Here is a 21,341-nt window from a genome sequence, read left to right on the forward strand (position 1 = left end):
TACCCGCTGGGCTATGATAGAATGACCCACTGGGGTAGAGGCTGAGAATGGTTCTACTAGAGTTTTGAGACTGACTCCAAAGTTGACAGCTATATATAGAGTTACAAAAGAAAGAAAAGGTCCAGGGTCTATTAAGGTATAATCATATAAATGGAAGATCTATAACGTACCAGTGACCATGTGAGGAGAATATTCCTGTCTGGACTGAAGTGCATAGATTTTGTTTGGGTGTTGCCCACTGGTGGCACTGGAAGTGGCACCCTGCTGATTTGGACGACCGGACTGAGCTGAAGAAGGACTATACTAATCCTGAGAACCTAACTAAGGATAATATCTAACTATATGGCCTGGCTTGCCACACCCAAAACAAATATCACTGCCAGCTCTACAGATACCCTGATGGTTTCTGCTACATTACTAACACAGAGGATTTGTTTGAGCACTGCTGACATTACCCTGAGATTTAGAGCCCGGTGCTTTATCGTTATTACCATTTCTGAACTTAGGAACTGGAGTACTGGCTGAGGATGGAGCTAGAACTAAAGACTTTAGATGAAACTGGGAACAGCTATCGCCCTCTGACGTAGGCTGATTGAAATTGAAGCTACCTATTCTAGCGCTCTTGTTCTGCCTTTCTCTCTTTCTATTCTTAGCCTATTCTATCTGCTGAGCATGGACCATGAGCCTGGATATGTCTATTTCCTTAATTAACATTGTTGTTCTGCACTCCTTAACCACACTATCTGACACCCCAGAACTAAACTTTCTTATTTTGGACCTACTGTCTGCCACTACATATGGAGCATACCTGGTTAACTAAGTAAACTTGAGGGAATACTCTTTCAAGCTCATACTACCTTGTCTGAGATTGATGAAATCTAATACCTTGGCTTCTCTCAGCTTTAAAAGAAAAAATCTATCTAGGAAGATAGTAGCAAACTCTTCCTACTTTAAGGGCTCTGTATCGATGCCCCTGTATACCTTTCACTACTTAAACCATATATGAGCTACATCTTATAGATGATAAGAAGCTAGCTCAGCACTCTTACTGGAAGTCAATCCCATTATGTCTATGACTTTCTAAACCTGATTGAGGAACTCTTATGGATCCTCTTCTAACTTAGATCCTGATAATAGAGGAGGGTTTATTTGGGTGAAGTCCTGAATCCTGGATGCAGCAGTATTGGCCACTGGATTGGCCAAAATAGCAGCTGGCCATTCATTCTGAGCTGCTACGAAATTGGCTAGAGTAGTGAATACAACTCTAAATTCTACATGAGAGACATGCTCATCCAGGGGATCTGCCTGAATGGGCTGAGGTACTGATTTCTGGTTCTCCTTTCATTAGTCCTTTTGGGAGGCATATTCTATAAATAAAAAAAAAGAAATGGATTAGACTAAGAGTTTAACTTGAGCTCATTCTCATTCGTATGACATAAATACTGAAAGAAGTGAAACTTTTCCTAAAGCATATCACAGCCTTATATCCATAAGTGTGGTGCACTACATACCCATGCACAAGACTCTACATGATACGAATTTCAGAATTCCTAGGATACTGTTGAACCTTAGGCTCTGATATTAAGTTTGTAATGCCCTGAGTCTTTACTCCGGACGCTACACGATGCTTACAACCCCAAATAACCATAAGCTAACCCATGAATGATATCTGCTACGAGCTCTAAAACATGATATTTTAATAAATACAGAATAATAGACTAAAATACCATAAGGTTCAAAATCTGTAAATACTGATAAAGAGTATCAACTGAAATATTAATCTCTAAAATTGAACACTATCTAAAAACTAGTTTGAAAAACCTCTAATCTGAAACTGCCTAAAAGTGGAGTTGATGGGACAATCCCTTAACTAACTCCATCTTTTGAAATATTGAGTCTACTGTGATAATAAAATAAAATAATATTCTTGATAGATGAGGACTCACTACTAAATCTACAGCTGGCTGAATCTAGACCCATCTATGCGTGGTCAAGAACCTGAGCATCCGAACCTATGATATAAGACATCATAGCACAAAAAAGATTATGTGTCAGTACGTGGAATGTACTATTATGCTAGATGAGGTAAGGCTGAATGCAAGGGTTTATATGCATAAATAATAACTGACTGAATGATATAGAAAAACTGAACATGAGAGTACGTGGATAATCTAAACTACTGTAAATACTGAGCATCCAATACTGTTCATATATATATATATATATATACTGTAACTGAGCTTTTCTAAAGTTAAGTACTTAGTTCTGATATAGAGTAATTGAAAATCTAAGATTTTTGATAACTGAGTTACTGATACTGATTGACTATATTTGACAGTCCTAATTCTGTAGAACTGACTGAGTTTTATTCTGAAGACTGAAATTGAAATTGTGAGAGATAATCATCTAATTGAAATGCCCCAAATATGATAAGATAACTGAGTTGGGATCCAATCTGTAACCCCAATTAGAAGAGTGTTAGTACTGTGCCATGGGTAAAGACAACTGAAGAGATACCCTCATCTGGCAGGTACTCTAATGAGAATGGTGGAGCCCTCAACTGGTAGGTTAAAACACCTCATCAACCCTCAACTGGCAAGTTTGATTTCTAAACCTATGTTGTCTACGTAGTTCTAAAAATCAAGGATTGCTTCTAAGGATCACACCCTCTACTTGTAAGTAAGCCCTCATCCTTGGATTCACTCGATTTTGAATCCTACTCCCAACTGAAAGACATTGAACTGAGTATATTAAATTAGACTAGACCGATACTGAGTTTACTGAGTTTTTCTGAGTTCTGTAACTGACTGAGTTCTACTGAGTTTTGTAACTGACTGAATTTTACTGATCATGACATGACTAATATTATTCTATAACTAAAACTGGCTCTAAGTCAATAGCAAAATTGTCGGGTATTAAATACCCCCAGGACTCGATAGTATGAAAAGTAAAGCATAACATGATCTTGCAAAGCATAACAATGTACACTTATTCATAATTCATCTATAGAGACATTTTATCAAACACTTGTAGCACATAAGCTTGTACATATACTAGCATGTCATGATTTCATTAATTAATTTACATGGTCATTCTATCAAACACTTGGGGAGCACCACTTAATGCACATAATCATAGATAACACACAAATATTGCAACTACAATGCCCAAACTGGTAATTTCATGGGTTTAGCATACAATTCATATAATTTCCCATAAATGCTACTCTAATTTCATGAATCTTATAATAAGCATTGATTAAAAACCCAATTAACATCATAGACATGGATACAATTAATTTCAAACATGGGAATTCAGAATTCCATAAACTTGTAGTTTTAAAAAGGGATTCTTGCGCTCTATGGGTGAAAGGTACCCATAGATGAACACCTAACATATCTGGGTATCTTAATTCTTGAAGTTCTTAGAGGATTTCTTGAATTTATTCTTGATTTCCTGAGAGATAGGGTTTGCTAATCGAGAGAGTTATTTATTTCTTGAGATAAGTTAGAAAATAATAAGATAATAGGTTATTTAAGGCTTTAATCCCGTGTTTAGGTTGACTAGGATCAGGGAAAAAGACTTAAAAGCCCTTGGAAATTAAATCTCATAATTAACTACAAAATCATGATTTTCACTGCTGGCGTGATACGACGTTATTGCATCGTGTATTTAGAAATTGAAAATTGGGAACTAAGGGATTGGAGCGACATGGTGGAATCGCGGTGCCCCTTTAATTCTGAAATTTAGACTCATCGCGATGCGGTGGGATCGCGTTGATTCACTAAAAATTGATAAATGTGAAAATAAGCTTTGGCGTGACACATCGATATTCGGGTACCTCACTAAAAATAGATAATTGCCATTTTGACATACTCTACGATGCGCTACTGGCTCGAATAACGGTGTTCAACGACTGAAATTTAAAATAGTCATAACTTCTTACCTGATTATCGAATTTAGGCAAATTTTATATCGTTGGAAAGCTAATTGAATTTCCTACGGAATGTTAGTCTCTAAAATGAAAAATATTGAGTATTTAAAAATTTATACTAGATAACTCATGAAATGCGAGTTAATTTAGGCTAGAGAAATACAGGGTATTATAGTCTCGAGGCTTGTTTGAGCCCATATAAGTATTTCAATAATGTGCACACTTTATGTTTTCCCTTTTGTTGAAAGCCTTCAGGTAACTTTATGTATAATTCTTCATCCAGATCTCCCTATAAGAATGCAATATAAATATCCATCTGATATAAACACCATCCCTTTGATACTGCTAGAGCAGTAATACACCTGATAGTTACTATTTTTGCAACTAGTAAAAAGGTATCATGATAGTCTAATCCCTCCTATTGGTTTTACCTTTTAGCTACTAATATTTCTTTGAACCTCTCAACATCTCCATTAGCGTTATACTTGATTTTATACACCCACTTTGATCCAATAACATTTTTACCTGGTGGGAAGTCTACTATTTACTAGGTGTTATTGTCCTCAAGAGCTTGAACTTCTAACTTTATGGCTTGAATCCATCTTCATCTGTTATATCTTGATTGAAATACTATGGCTCTGCTAGTGCTAAGAAATTACCCACATAACATTGGTAATTGGCTGTAGTGTTGGCATAAGATAAGTAGTTGGCAATAGGATACCTTGTACCTTTCTTCTTGTTCATTGTAGTGTAGTACTTCAACCAAATAGGTTCTCTAGTTACTCTTGGAATTATTCTAGGCATATTTTGTCCAGCATCAACATCAACAACATGTGGTACAGACTCATATGTTGGTTCTGCTTCAGTAATATGATCAAGTTCTAAATGATCTTGAGGTGGTACTTCTATTATAAAATTTTCATCATGGATTTGCTCACATGTAGAGTATAATTTTCAACTGTATTTGATTCTGTGTCATTACTGTATTTTTCATGGATTTATAAAAAATCTGATGGATCATTCTTTTTCTGCTTATTTGTAAATGGAAACACATGTTCCTGAAACACAACATCTCTTGTGATATATAATTTGTCATTATTCAAATCCATCGACAAATAACCTTTTTGTGAAGTTGAATATCCTATTAACACTGCAGGTTTGGCTCTCTCAGAAAACTTGACACCTCTAGGTAGTACTAAAGCTTAGCATAAGCACCCAACTACTCTCAGATAATCTAGAGAAAGGACCTTAGAAAATAACAATTCATAAGGGCTCTTATCATCAGTAGAGGATAATGGTAACCTACTCATCAAATACACTACAGTTTGAATAAGTACTCCCTAAAATATGATAGGTATATGAGATTGAAACCTGATAACTCTAGCAATATTAAGGATCTGCCTATGCTTTCTTTTAACCACATCATTTTATTGTGGTGTGTGAGGACAACTACTTTGATGTATGATGCATAAAGACTTAAACAAGTCTGAACATTTTGAGTAGAAAAACTCTTTCCCATTGTCTGATCTTATAACCTTGACAGTAAATCCAAACTATGTTTTAAGCATAAGTAAATAACTTTTAAGAGCCATGATGGCTTCAGACTTAAGTTGCAACAAATGAACCCAAGTATATCTGCTGTGATCATCCACAATAGTCAAAAAATAGAATTTCTTGGCAAAAGTTGAAGTTTTATAAGGTCCCATAGATCCATGTGTACAATATCAAAGCATGCAATAGACCTAGTATCACTAGTTGGGAATGTCAATCTAACTTGTTTGGCTAATGGATAGACATGACAATTATTCAAAACCTCAATGTCTTTATTATGATTCAAAAGATCTAAAAATTTCAACACTTGAACAGAAGGATGTCCAAGCCTTTTATTCCATAAGATAGTATCTTTAACAGTCAATCTTGCTATCAGTTTTGTTTTATCTACTGATGAACCATTTGTCCCACTTTCATCTTTAAGTATGTAAAGACCTCCTCTTTCTCTACCAATCCATTTCACCCTGCCAGTATAAAGATCCTGGAAGACATAAAAATCATGGTAAAATTATATAAAGCAAGACAACTGCTTAATGACTTTGGACACAGACAACAGGTTGAGCTTGAAATCAGGCACAAATAACACATCTTTCACAGCTGCATTCCGAGATACTACGGCTTCACCAGCATGTGAGATGTCAACTTCTGCATCATTAGGAAGGTTTACCTTATCCATAGTTGACCTAACTATCTTACTTGTGGACAATAATTCTTTATTTACAACTATATGATGAGTAGCACTAGAGTCATCTATCCATTCTTGTGACACAATGTGGGATGGTAAAAAGGTGGCTATACCTGACATGTTAGCCTGTTTTGCATCTTGTGGATCTTTGTTCAGTGTCTCCATGATCTGCTTATATTCTTCATCAGTGAAGCCATGCCCTTCGGCCAAAACTACATTATTTATTTCCTTGTTCTCTTCATTGTTGGTGGAAGCATGGTTACCTGCATCAATAAAACCATATAGTGGATATTGAGAATTAACTTGACCTACATTTTGACTTCCAGGTCCTTGATAATTGTATCCCTTTGATCCTCTATTGTTAAAGCTTTGCTTTTTTTTTTTGCTTCCAGTCAGTTAGGTAACTTATCAACCTATAGCAATTTTCTCTGGTGTGACCACTAAAGTGACAGTAATCATACTTTTTCTCTATAACCTTGACTTCTAAATTCATATTTGGTCCTCTATAACTTTGGCTTCCAAGACTCTTATTTGGTCCTCTATTCACCTGCATTGCCATTGGATCTATCTTCTCATTTGTAGAAACTGCATAAGTTAATTGCTGCATTTCATCCTCTATTATCATGGCATATGCTTGATTAAGTGTAGGTGTAACTCCCTTCAGCAAAATCTGTCTCCTTGCTGAGTCATATGAATCATTTAAACCACTTAAAAACTGAATTAGCCTTTATTAATACAAGTGATCTGCATAGTCTTTTGACTTTGGACAATTACATAAAGGTTCCAGAACCACTAAATCATTATCATTCCATATATTCTTCAACTTTATAAAGTAAGTTGCCACAGAATCAGTTTCTTATGACAAAGTACTGATTTCCTTGTGTAATTGATACAATCTCATATGTTTCACCTTGTCAAATCTCTCATTCAAATCCTCCCATACTTTAAATGCTCTAGTTGCATACAAAATACCAGATAGAAACTCTGCACTAATAGAGATCATCAACCAAGAGAGCACAATTGCATTACAAGTTTCCCATTGCTTATGCAGTTTTTCTCTATAATTATCCTTGCTATATGCACCAGTAATGAAGCCAAATTTCTTTTTTCCTTGTAGAAAAATTCGCATTGAACGACTCCACACTCCATAATTCTTTAAACTAGTGAGTTTGATTGGAATCAATGTAGCACCAGACACTTCTGATGCCTCTATGTACAATGGATCACTAGAGTCTATCTAGGTGCCATCTAATTCTTCAAAAACAACTGAATCCACGCTAATTTATGCTATCAACATATTTCCAGACAAAATAATTCAAAGATTTGTAATCAAAAATCAAAATCTAACCACTTGATGCTTCAGTTAAGAACTCAGAGATCTAAACTCTTCTTCTGCTTGATGCCAATCTCCTTGCATCTACAATAACCTGGATGCTTTGATACCATGTGAAATTTACAGCAAAAATACACAATTCATCCTCTAACTCTAGAGAAGAAGAGTATTAGTTATAGAGAATAATCAGAAGCAGGGTACTCATTGATTGAAGATAGGGAAATAAGTTTGTTACAACCACTTTATCCACTTGTATTAGGGAGTATTTATAGACTTAGCTAATAGTTCTATAATTATCTAGAAACTTTCCTCCTCACACTATCTTAGCTGACAATTAGTAGTAACTAACTAACTAGTCTGTTAGTTAGGTACTCTAATGTAACAGTGCACAGCTGAATGAAACAGTAACAGTTAGTGTAACTAAACGATTATATTTAACTAATCTACGTGTACATTTAACTAATCTCCATGTAACCAACTCTTCAACAGATAATGATAATGAATACAAGAAAACGTTTATCTCGTGTCCCATATGTTATCCCATACTTTTTATGTGCATTTTGTGTGCTCTGCGTGTATCCAATGTGACAGACATGCACCCTGTGCGAAATACATGCACCCCGTGTGAAATACAGGCATCCCGTGTGAATACTTGTATCACGTGCAGCGTACCTGCATTTTTGATACCACACTCATCTTAGGCATTGTACTTCATCTAGTATATGCATCCCATGTGTTGCATGTGCATCTTCATTGCATTTTATAGGAGAATTTTACTATTAAGAGAGTGAAACAATTTTTCTTTAAATTATTATTGATATTGACTTGTTGTGAAGTTTTTAAAATATATATTTAAAAAAAAATAAACTTGAAGAATCTATACTTGAGTTTATAATTAAAACTAAGTATTTTAATCCTCGTATTTTAAACTCCATATAAATTAGTTCAAAAAGTGTAGTTATCTTATAATATATATAAACATTATAGTATAATATAAAATGTAGAATTTGAGGAGTAAATATAAGCAGTTCATATCACTATATCAGACGAAGTTGGTGCCAGCACCATGATAGAAAAATAGTATCATATGATGAAAATCATGAGGAAGCATATGATGAAAATCATATTTTCAGCCTAAAGACTTCCCTCATACCTTTTTTCCCATTGGTATACCCTATCAACTACAATCAAGAGACTGTCGAATGTAAATCAAGATTGTTGGAAGGAATTAATGTTACAAGCACGAATGTGGTATGTGATTGTAAAGGGCCAACAACTTATCAAGGCCAAACAATTATAAATGATGTAGGTTGTGTCGCCATTCTTGTCAATATAAAAATCCTTGGCGATGCCATATTTTAAAGTTCCTCATATTCTTCCAACAACTAGTTTCGCTTTTGTTGAAGGATAGATGGATCTTAAGAATGTACCATTTGTAGCATTTTTTTTTCGTCCAGAGGCCCAAACATTATAAGTCTAGGCATGCTAAAATGTGATATTATCAATCCTGTATTGAATATTCTTGTTGTATGATCTTGGTCAGCTGAGAACATAATACATCGTGTCTGGTACCTCAGTGTATTTCCCCCATCTAATTGACATTGTAACTTTGCTCAAAACTACACACCTGAATTGATTTCTAGTTGTAATTAAATATGCAATTAGGACTACAACTACTTGATGCAGCCGCGAGGGTCAGCTCATCGTTGATGTAACTAAACTTCCCGTTGATGTGTTTGCCATCAGTGCTGGCCACGTGATTCATCAAAAGTAAGTAATCCAGGGCGAATATATAATAAGTCGGTGCTCAATTTGTTCACTAGAATCGTGCTTATACAGATAGAGGTTAATGTTAGTGTGACAATGTTGCACCCATCCATAAATTAAGAATAATCTCAATAATTTCATAAATCATCATTTTGCCTATCTGGAAACTGCGACTCCGTAAACAATTTCTTAGTGGAAAAAGTTTACTAGTAGGAAAATATTTTTTCCTATTAGATTTCTATTAGGTTTATTCTAAGTTTTGTAATTCTATAAATAAAACATATCTTTTCTTTGAGTCATAACACAATAGCATCAACAATGTAGTCATTAAAGAGTACAATAGCATCCACAATGTAGTCATTAAAGAGTATGGTTTAGGCTCCTAATAGGTTTAAGGATTTTTTTTAATATTAGATTTTATATGTAGGCCAATTGACTAAATCATAAATAATATTATGTTTTTTTTAGTTCACTTTTGTGTTGTCTGAATTATCATTCAATGGCTTGCAATTAGTAGCTTCTTGATGACGCCCTGTTGATTTCGAATCCAATAAGTGGTATCAGAGCCTATGATTCAGTCATGAGTTGAAGACAGCGAATCCAACAAGTGGTATCAGAGCCTATGGTTCAGTTATGAGTTGAAGACAGGGTGAAAGAGATTTCAGTTATAGATGCAAGCAATTTGATGATAATGAAGATCTTTGTCTAGCTATCTGTGAAGAAGGAGCTTAAAACATGTTTTCAACATTTTTGTTGTTGTATCTTTAAAAATAAAAATAAGATATTTTTTATACCATTTATAATTCATAATATTTTAAAATTTATTTTTAATCATGAAAACAGTGATGAAGATTATGTGAAGAAAAAGATGATGATCAATTTTGCTTGAAAATTCAGTACAAGAGGAGATTTGTTAGTATTTGTTCAGAGTTTCCTACTTTACTTGGATACTATCATAATTATATTTTACTTCGTAAAGAATATATTTCTTAGTGGAAAATGTTTCCTATTAGGAAAAAACCTCTTTCCTATTAGATTTTTATTAGGTTTATTCTTTCTTAAAAGAACAGTTTTGTAACTCTATCAATAAAACACATCTCTTCTCAAGTCATAACACAATAGTATCCACAATGTAATCATTAAAGAGTCTAGTTTTGGGGAGATTTCTGTTTAAGGATTTTTTTTATTAATATTAGATTTTATATATAGGTCAATTGACCAAATTATAAATAATATTGTGTTTTTTTAGTTTAGTTTTATGTCGTCTGAATTATCGTTCAATGGTTTGCAATTAGTAGCCTTCGCATGATACCCTCTCGATTTCGAACTCAATAAATATTAGGTATAAAACCTTTTAACTTCGTCTCAGTTTATATTTGTTTTCTACAATTTTTGATGTGCACAAATAGGCACTCATACTATCATAAAATTGAATAAATAGACCCATGTGACATATCCGATATGGCGTCCTACATGAAATCTCATGCAATTTGCCATGTAGAATTTGTGTGTCAACTCATTTTTGATTCAATATTCAGTGTAATGGTCATGGTTCTTAGGTGAACCGATAATCAAACTTTTCTTTAAAAAAAACTAAATTAATATTTTAATGAGAAAATTATGCAAAAATTTTATTGGGTTAAAATTTTTACACAAAAAATAATCTGTTTTTTTTTTTTTTTGAAAATGGTCAACCGATCTTTGTTATTTCTTAAAGTAGCAATCCGGCTAAACAATTCAACAAAAAAATGGCAGGTCCTCACTTTGCCAATGCACTGGCCATTTGAACCATTTTCTTGAATCCTGGATAAAAATAACGTTAAATTAGGAATAATTTCATTAAATGGGTTTGTAAGATTTTTTATGATCAAAATAGTGTAAAGGTATGACAAATAGAGCACCTTCAGTGTGTAATTTTTATTTTAAAAAATAAATGGACTGTTAAATATATTTATACCGAAGGTATTCTACTCTCATGAACATTCAGTGAATCTTTGATATTTTAAAGAAAGGTCCATTAATAGTCATGAGCCTTCAATATTACTTTTAATGTTTGAGAATCTGAAAAAGACTATCATTTTTTGAACTGACGGAACGATATAGGACAACTTTTGCATACTCTGAAGGTTCATGCAAAGCAATGCACCTTCAAGCAAAGAATTAGTAGGAACCAACAACTGAAGATTAAAAAAATAACAGTATAAGTGTATGTATGTATATGTGTACCATGTATGAATTCACATATTACTTGTTTTTAATAAGTAATTAAGAATAATTAATTACTTAGCATCCAAAAAGATAAGTCTGTAATTTTTTTAGGTCAAAAATCAAAAATACAATTTGAAAATTGACAACGATTAAGAGAAGGATTGAAAAACAAACCTAAAAATCTTAAGTATTTCATAAATTTGACTCAAGCTATTAACTTACACTCTAAAAAACTAATTTCAAACTAAAAAAGAAAGATTTATTTTTAAATTTTCTAACAAAAGATCACTAATTTCAACAAATAAAATATTTTCAACATGAACTGTATGATGTAGCAAACTAAAAATGCATAAAAATCTGTTGAAATGGGGTTAAAAAATAACCAAATCAATAAGAATCATTATAATAGCAACAATATATAATATTCCCTTAAAAATTTAGTACTACACATTATCGGAATAAATAGTGAATATATTTATAAACTATCGTATACGTATGAAAGGAGTAAAACTTGCGGTAACCGAAAAGAGAAAAACTATTCCTGTAAAAGTAGTTGAACAAAAAAAGAGATAACCTTTGATTTTTTCGGCTGCAACATGTTTGTTTTGTATAAATTTTTTGATCAATAAATTTTAACTAAAAGAGAAACATAAAAACTATCAAAAGGGAGAATTCATAATCAATTATTGGTTACGTATAACACATATATAATTTTTCAATTTACTAACTAAATAAATCGGGAAAAATAAAAAGAATAATTGTAATTGATTATGTATGACAAATATATAATCTTTAAATTTACTAACTAAATAAATAGAAAAAAATAAAAAAGGATGATTGTAATGGATGCAAGAAGAAAACTCTAAACAATCATAAATCAGAAGCAAAAATAAAATTATCAAAATTAGAAGAAAAATAAAGTTCAATCACACATATGTTTCTAGTAAATTTGATTAAAATACTATTTGAATAGTATTATAGACATTTTTTTTTATATATGAAGAAAAATTCTAATTTATTTAAAGTGTTAAATATTATTATTTTTTATCTTAATCAAAATAAAATTTTTAATTAATTTGAAAGTTTTAAATTTTAGGTGTAGTGCTTTGCATGGGCGTATGATGCATTGAAGGTGCATTGCGTTGCATGAGCCTTTAGAGAATGAAAAAGTTGTCCTTTATTGTCACATCAGTTCAGCAAATGACAACTTTTTTTTTAGATTTTTGAACAGTAAAATTAATATTGAAGGCTCATGACTATTAATGAGTCTTTCTTTAAAATGCAAAAGATTCATTGAAGGTTCATGAGAGTAGAGCACCTTCAATGTAAATATATTTAACGGATCGTCTATTTTTTAAAATGAAAATTGCACACTAAAAGTGCTCCATCCGCCATATATTTCACCATTTTGGTCATGAAAAATTTGACAAACTCATTTATTGAAATTGAACCTCGTTTAACAACCATCATAAAATTGAAAAAATAGATTCACATGACATATCCGATGTGACGTCCTACATAAAATCTCATGCGATTTGCCACATAGAACGTGTGCGTCTACTCATTTTCTATTCAATAGTCATGGTTCTTAGGTGCACAGATAATCAAATTTTTCTCAAAAAAAACTAAAATAATATTTTAATAAGAAAATTATGCAAAAAAATTATTTGGTTAAATTTTTTACACAAAAAGTAATCTATTTTTTCTTTTAAAAATGACAGAAATGACCCTAGATATGAAGGTGTGGAGGTCACGGATAAGGGTAGAAGGCTAGGGTGAGTGCATGAGTTGTAGCAAGTAGTTAGAAGAGCTTATGTATCGCCGGGTTAGCAATCCCAGGACTGTGTCCATAGGTAGGAGCTCCTAGCCAGGAGGGTTTGGGAGTGGTGTGTGCCTTTGGTCTGTGAGTGTATGTTACTATTAGGTGGTTGTCCTATTCCAGGTGTCCTTTTCTTATCTCTTATTTCATATTTCGCTTATTTATCTTATTCGTATTGCTCTGATTTCTATTGTATTATGTTTTATTCCTTATTTATGTTATGTCATACATCCAGTTTCATGTTTCATTACGCTCTTATTTACTATTATTTATCTTGAGTCAGGGGCCTATCGGAAACAATCTCTCTACTTCTTCGGAGGTAGTGGTATGGACTGCGTACATTTTATCCTCCCCAAACCCTATTTTGTTGAAATACACTGAATTTGTTGTTGTTGTTTTGAAAATGGCCAACCGACCATTGTTATTTCTCAAAGTAGGCAGTCGGCTAAACAATTCAACAAAAAAATGGCAGTTTCTCACTTTACCAATGCATCACTGGCCATTTGACCCATTTTCTTTCAAGTTTATTTTTAGAAAAAGGTTTTGCATTTTTTTTTTTTGGCTCTGAGCTATTTAAAAAGAATCATTGTTTAGATATTTTTGTTACTACTTTTTTTAAAACTTCTTTTTCCTAATTGTTACACTTTTCTTTGTGAAAAAAATAAATATTTGTGTTGTTTTTTAATTTTTTTTTATACTTTTAATTATAAGGTGAGAAAGCATGATAGCTAAACAAATATCTATATTGATACGTTACATAATTATTTGTATAATATTGATACATGATTATACATCATTCATACAACATCGATACATTGCATACTTATTTATACAATATCGATACAGGTCTATATATTATTTATACAATATGGATACACGTATATATACTATTTATATAATATTGAGACAAGCTTGTACACCATGTATACAATGTTAATACATTACATAACTATTTATACAATATCGATACACGTTTATACACATTTACACAATATCAATTTATTATATTTACACTACATAACTATTTGTACATAATATATACATGTTTATACAACATTTATACAATATTGATACATATTTATACATTATTTGTACAATATCGATACATTACATACATACTAACACAACTATTTGTATATATTTATAAACCATTTATACAATATTGCTACATAAAAATAATTATACAAAAAAAAGTTCTAAAAGAATTGAAAACAATTTTTTTAATAAAAAAGAGCAGCAAAAAAAAAAACAAAAAAGAATTAAATACTACTGGAAAAAAAAAGTGAAAGTGTTATGATATATATCAATTATAGTGAATGTCTATCAAGATCTATTTGATATCTATCAGGATTTGATATATTTGTCTTTTAGTGTGAGACTAGGGGTAAATTCCCCCTATAAATAGAAGGACTTCCTTCATTGTAAATCATCTCTTAAGAGAAGAAATAAAAATCACTCTCTCTATTCTCTCTGCTCTTTTTCTTGTTCTTTATTGTTTTATAACACGCTATCAGCACGAGACTCTATCGTATCACATTTAAAGACTAAGGCTAAGGTATTATTATTTTTCTTCCTTTTTTTATAGCTAACAATCTTATGAAGTGTGAGTTCGTTGCTCTTCAAAGTTCGGGCAAGAACTATATTTCATGGGTGATGGATGCTGAAATCCACCTAGATGCTATGTGTCTTGGAGACTCCATAAAGAATTAAAATACAACATCTAGTCAAAATCGTACTAAGGCTATGATTTTTTTGGGTTATCATCTTGACAAAGTTCTGAAAATTAAGTACCTTACTACTAAGGATTCACTCATATTATGGAATGGCCTAAAAGAAAGGTTTGACCACTTAAATATGGTCATCCTCCCAAAAGCACGATATGAGTGGATGCATCTAAGATTTCAAGACTATAAGTCTGTTCATGAATACAATTCTGTCATGTTCAGAATTTCTTATCAATTGAAACTATGTGGAGAGACGGTCAATGATGACGATACGATGGAAAAGACACTCTCCACTTTTCATGCCTCGAATGTGCTATTACAACAGTAATATCGATAAAAAGGTTTTAAGAAGTATATTGAACTGATTTCACATCTTCTCGTGGCTGAACAAAATAATGATTTGTTGATGAAAAATCACGAGAACTGACCAACTGGATCTGCACCATTCCCTGAGGTGAATGATGTGCACGTTCACCATGATAGGCGTGGAAAAGGTCGCGTCCTTGATCGTGGACGTGGTCATGGATGTGGTCGTGGTCATTGTCGTGATGACTAAGAAAAAAACCATGTTCTGGGTGTTAATCATTCATCTAACAAAAAGAAAAAAAATGAGAAACCTGAAACAATTACTTGTTTCCGATGTGGCAAGAAACGTGAAAAAGACACTATTTACGTGACTGTCGTGCTCTCAAGCACTTAGTGGACCTTTATCAAGCATCGCTGAAGAACAAAGAGAGAAATCCCGAGGCTAACTTTCTCTCTGAAAATAATGCTGACATCACATACTTGGATGTAGCAGACTTTTTCGAGCATCCTGAAGGAAAGATTGATCACTTGATTGGTGATAGTTCTGTAAACATGGAAAAATGAATGCTTTTAATTTTTTTTTGTTGATAAGAGTTAGAGAATAAAAATCATGTAAAAGTAGTTGTTTGCATGAGTATTGATTTTTAATTCGTATTGATTAGTTCAATTATATTATTGTAATTTCTTATTGAAGTGAATGGGATTTCAATTTCATCATTATTAAATAAGAAAAAGGAAAAAGACGATTACGATACGTGCAACTTGCAAGAACTTTTGTTGTGTTCATTATTGCATATTAATATTTTGCATGTTAATATTTTTAGTTTTGCATGTTAATATTAATATTAGTTTTGCATGTTAATATTTTTAATATAATATTCACATATAGTCATTACTTATCCATATGTGTTCAGAAAATATAATATAATAATATTATATTTGCATATTAACGTACTGGATAAAATATAATATAAAAATATTATATTATTATTGCATGTATTGCATGATACTATTCGTACTTTGGCATGATCGTCTAGGACATCCAGGATCAATAATGATGAGACGAATCATAGAAAATTCAAATGAGCATCCATTAAAGAACTTGAAGGTTCTTTCGAATGGTGAATTTTCATGTAATGCTTATTATCAAGCAAGTTGATTGTGAGGCCATCGCCAACAAAAGTTGGGATTGAGTCCCCCGCATTCTTGGAACGCATACATGGGATATTTGTGGACCCATTCACCCACCTAGTGGTCACTTAGATACTTTATGGTCCTAATAGATGCTTCATCTAGATGGTCTTATGTGTGTCTTTTGTCATCTCGCAACTTAGCCTTTGCAAAATTGTTGGGACAAATAATACGATTATAAGCACACTTTCTCGATAATTGAATTAAGTCTATTCGCCTTGATAATGCTGCAGAATTTTTATCTCAAGTATTTAATGACTATTGCTTATCGATTGGGATAAGAGTGAAACATCCTGAACCCCATGTTCAGACTCAAAATGGCCTTGCTGAGTCATTAATTAAATGTCTACAGTTGATAGCAAAACCATTGCTTATGAAAACTAAGTTGCTCATTTATGTTTGGGGTCATGCAATTTTTCATGCTGCAATACTTGTTTGTCTTAAACCGACAAATTATCATAAATTTCCTCTATGCAATTGGTTTTAGGTCAAGAGCCTAATATATCTCATTTGAGAATTTTTAGATGTGGTGTATATGTGCCTATAGCACCACCAAACCATACCAAGATGGGCCCCCAAAGAAGATTAGGAATTTATGTTGGGTTTGAATCACCCTCCATTATTCTCTATCTTGAACTATTAATGGGAGATATGTTCACTACTCGATTTACAGATTGTTGATTTGATGAGATAGTTTTTTCAAAATTAGGGGGAGAAGATAGTGACATCAAAAGAGAAATTTTGTGAAAAAATTCATCACTATCTTATCTTGATCCACATGCTTCTATTTGTGAGCAATAAGTACAAAAGATTATTCATCTGCAGAAAATTACAAATCAAATGCCGAACGCATTTACTGATTTGAAAAGGATCACCAAATCACATATTCATGCAGAGAATATCCCAATTTGAATTGATGTCTCTAAAGGACCATCCACTAGTATCATAGCTAATGAATCTAAAGCATGCTTGAAGCAGGGCAGACCATTAGGTTCTAAGGATCAAAATCCTAGAAAAAAAATAAATGGTCAAGATAACACTACGAAAGACCGTCACATGAAAGCTCAAGATTTGAGCAATGTTGATATTCCTGAAGGAATCAATGAGCCTGAAACTCGAGAAAATGAGAAACTATCCATAAATTCAAGTGATGTTGAAACTAATTTAAATTGATCTGAAATAGTAGTGGATCATGTCTTTGCATACAATGTTGCAACGAAAATTATAAAAGATAGAGAGGTCTTGAACCATGATCTGTCATAGAATGTCGACAAAGAAATGACTGGCCAAAATGACAAGAAACAATTCAATCTAAATTGAATTCACTTGCCAAACGTGAAGATTTTGGACCTATAACTCAAACACCTAATGGTGTTAAGCCTGTTGGCTATAAATGGGTCTTTGTACGAAAGAGAAATAACAAAAATAAAATACAAAGGTATAAAGCACACTTTGTTGTACAAGGATTTTCACAAAGGCCTGGTGTTGATTATGATGAGACATATTCACCAGTTATGGACGCAATAACATTGCATTATCTTATCAGTTTTACTATCTATGAGAGACTTGAAATGCATTTTATGGATATGGTAACAACCTATTTATATAGATCACTTGATAATGAGATATACATGAAAATTTCTGAAGGATTTAAAATGCCGAAAACATATAGTTCAAAGCCTCGGGAAATGTATTTCATTAGATTGCAAAGATCATTGTATGGTTTGAAGTAATCTAGACGCATGTGGTATAACCTTCTTAGTGAATATTTATCTAAAGAAGGTTATACGAATGATGGAATTTGCCCATTTGTTTCATAAAGAAAACAACGTCGGAGTTTGTTATACTTGCTGTCTTTGTTGATGATATAAACCTTATTGGAATGCCAATAGAGCTTCAAAAGGAAATTGATTACCTAAACAAAGAATTTGAGATGAAAGATCTCAAAAAGACAAAGTTATGCCTTGGTTTGCAAATTTAGCATTTGACAAACAATATCTTTGTCGATCAATTTGCCTACACAAAAAGGTGTTGAAATAATTTTATATGGATGGAGCACATCCATTAATTACTATGATGGTTGTTTGATCACTTGATGTAAATAAGGATCCATTCCGACCTCAATAAAAGAATGAGGAACTCCTTGGTCTTGAAATACCATATCTTAGTGCAATTGGGGAACTAATGTATCTTGCAAATACTACAAGGCTTGATATTGCCTTTTCAGTAAATTTGCTAGCAAGGTATAGTTCTACTCCTATTAAGAGACATTAAAATGGGATCAAACACATATTACGGTATCTAAAGGGGACTACTGATATGGGCTTATTTAATTCTAAAGATTGCAGTTCTGATCTTGTTGGTTATGCTGATGCTGGGTACTTTTATGACCCGCATAAAACTTGATCTCAAAAAGCTATGTATTCATATGTGGGGTACTACCATATCTTGGAGAACAACAAAGCAGTCTATCGTAGCCACTTCATCGAATCACGCTGAGAATATAGCTATTTATGAAGCAAGCCAAGAGTGTGTGTGGTTGAGGTTCATAATACATCTTATTTGAGAAAAATGTGACTTGAAATGTAATAAAGTACCCATAATTTTATATGAAGATAATGCAGCATGCATGGCATAACTGAAAAGTGGATTCATAAAAGGAGATAGAACGAAATACATTTCGCTAAAGCTCTTCTATACACATGAGCTCCAAGAGAATAGTGTATTGACGTATAACAGATTCGTTCAAGTGATAATAGGGCTGATTTATTCACCAAGTCTCTTCCAACTGCAACTTTCAAGAATATGGTGCACAAAATCGGAATGCAAAGATTCAAGGATGTTCTTATTTGGAGGAGTTAATACGCGATGTACTCTTTATCCCCTATGAGGTTTTGTCCCACTGGATTTTCCTTGTAAGGTTTTTAATAAGGCAGCCTATATGCGTATTATTAGACATTCAAGGGGGAGTGTTATGATATATATCAATTATGGTGAATGTCTATCAAGATCTATTTGATGTCTATTAAGATTTGATGTATTTGTCTTTTAGCGTGAAACTAGGGGCAAATTCCCCCTATAAACAGAAGGGTTTCCTTCATTGTAAATCATCACTCAAGAGAAGAAATAAGAATCATTCTCTCTATTCTCTCTACTCTTCTTCTTATTCTTTATTATTTTATAACAGAAAGGAAGAAAAGAAAATGACCATTTTAAGTAATCAATAATAACTTAGCTATTTTTATTGTAAACGATTTACTTTTATTTTGATATGTAAATGAAAATTTCCCTATTTTTTTTTATATTTTGGCCCCAGACAAGCTCATTTGACACAACCCACTTTCCAAGTGATAGTTTAATCAAAAGTACTCATGTAAAAACATATTCCAACTCGTTAGAGGTGTTTATCGGACTGATCAGATGGATAATTATGTTTAACAGTTTGATTTATTGGTTATCGATTTTTAAATGTACTAATCCGCTAGCCAACCGTTAAGATAAAAGTTGGTTCGATATTGAATTAGCAATTAACGGACGATTATTAGACGGCATAGGTGGAGCTCCATTGTAGCAAGCTTGGTCAGATGAACAACCTTCGTCAGAATTTTTTTCCGAATATATAGATTTAATATAAGATTTTGAATATATACAAATAGTTGAACAACCATGACACACAAAGCAACAACAGCCTAGCGGCAAAGGATATGCAAATTCACCCCAGTTGTCCTAGTTCGAGCCCTAAGTCTAGCAATCTTTTTTTTTGGCTTAAAAAGTATGTTTTTTTAGGGAAAAGGACACAAATGGCCACTCGGCCAAAATTAATTCCATGAAAATGGTCATGAAATTCAAATTTCATTTTTTAGCCATTTTAATTTGCTGGCTTGTTTTATACAGTTTCTATACACATTTTATATATTTTTTATACATATCTTATACATATAAATATTCTCTACGAAAATAAAATAGTTTCGATACACAATTTATACAATAATTGTATTTTTTTTTACACTTTTATACAATAATTATATAATATCTATACACTGTTTACATATTTTTTATATATATTTTATATATATACATATTTGATAGAACTATACAATTTCTATACATATATCTTATATAGATACATATTCTATATAGCAATTATACCATTTTTATACAATTATATGTAATTATTATTTTTAAACAACAAAAAACAAAGCAGAATATTTTTCAGTTAAAATTTGTAGCAAAAAAACTGAAATCTTTTAAAAGGGCCGAATGGCCCAAGTTGGAATTGTATCAGTATTGTATATGAACTGTATTAATATGGTATATAAATTGTATCTGAACTACATGGGCCAAAATGACCCAAATTAGGAAATGACTATATCGTGGAAATAAAATAGCCGACTGACTATTTTTTGACAAAATGACAAACTTGGGCTATTTGTTTAAAAATGGTCATGTGCTTTCTTGTTTTTCTCTTTTAAATTTGACTTTTTTTAAAAGAAATTTCCTTTTTGACTTTGTTTTTGTAATTAAATAAAAAAAATTTCTAAATAATACCTAATTAAAACAACCCTTTTTCTCCTTATCCCCCTCCATAAAAACACAAAAAAATCCTCAGTTTCTCTCCTTCAGCCTTTCAGTTTTTTCATCTCTAAAAAACCTTCTACCCCAGCCCTACTCCATCACTTATTGACTTATTGTCGAGTTTTCTCAATATAGTCATTGAAGATTTGAATTTGAAATGTAAAAAGGTATTTTTCGAAGCCTGTTTTACTCATTATATTAGTGATTTAAGTGGATATATTGTATTTTTTAAGGAATATTTTTTTCCT

General features: G+C 32.3%; 1 protein-coding gene across 1 annotated transcript; it reads right to left on the reverse strand.

The window, feature by feature from the left end:
- Window positions 1-5,747: 5,747 nt before the first annotated feature.
- On the reverse strand, window positions 5,748-7,299 carry LOC124893777 (the record flags this gene model as incomplete). Its single annotated transcript, XM_047404624.1, has 4 exons — window positions 7,041-7,299; window positions 6,621-6,851; window positions 6,024-6,433; window positions 5,748-5,966 (listed from the first exon to the last, which is right to left on the reverse strand). Coding segments are annotated over exons 1-4 (1,119 nt in total), but the record flags the coding sequence as incomplete, so codon positions are not given.
- Between the last annotated feature and the right edge of the window lie 14,042 nt (window positions 7,300-21,341).

Source organism: Capsicum annuum, unplaced genomic scaffold, assembly GCF_002878395.1.
Source record: "Capsicum annuum cultivar UCD-10X-F1 unplaced genomic scaffold, UCD10Xv1.1 ctg64718, whole genome shotgun sequence".
Classification (NCBI taxonomy): Eukaryota; Viridiplantae; Streptophyta; class Magnoliopsida; order Solanales; family Solanaceae; genus Capsicum; species Capsicum annuum.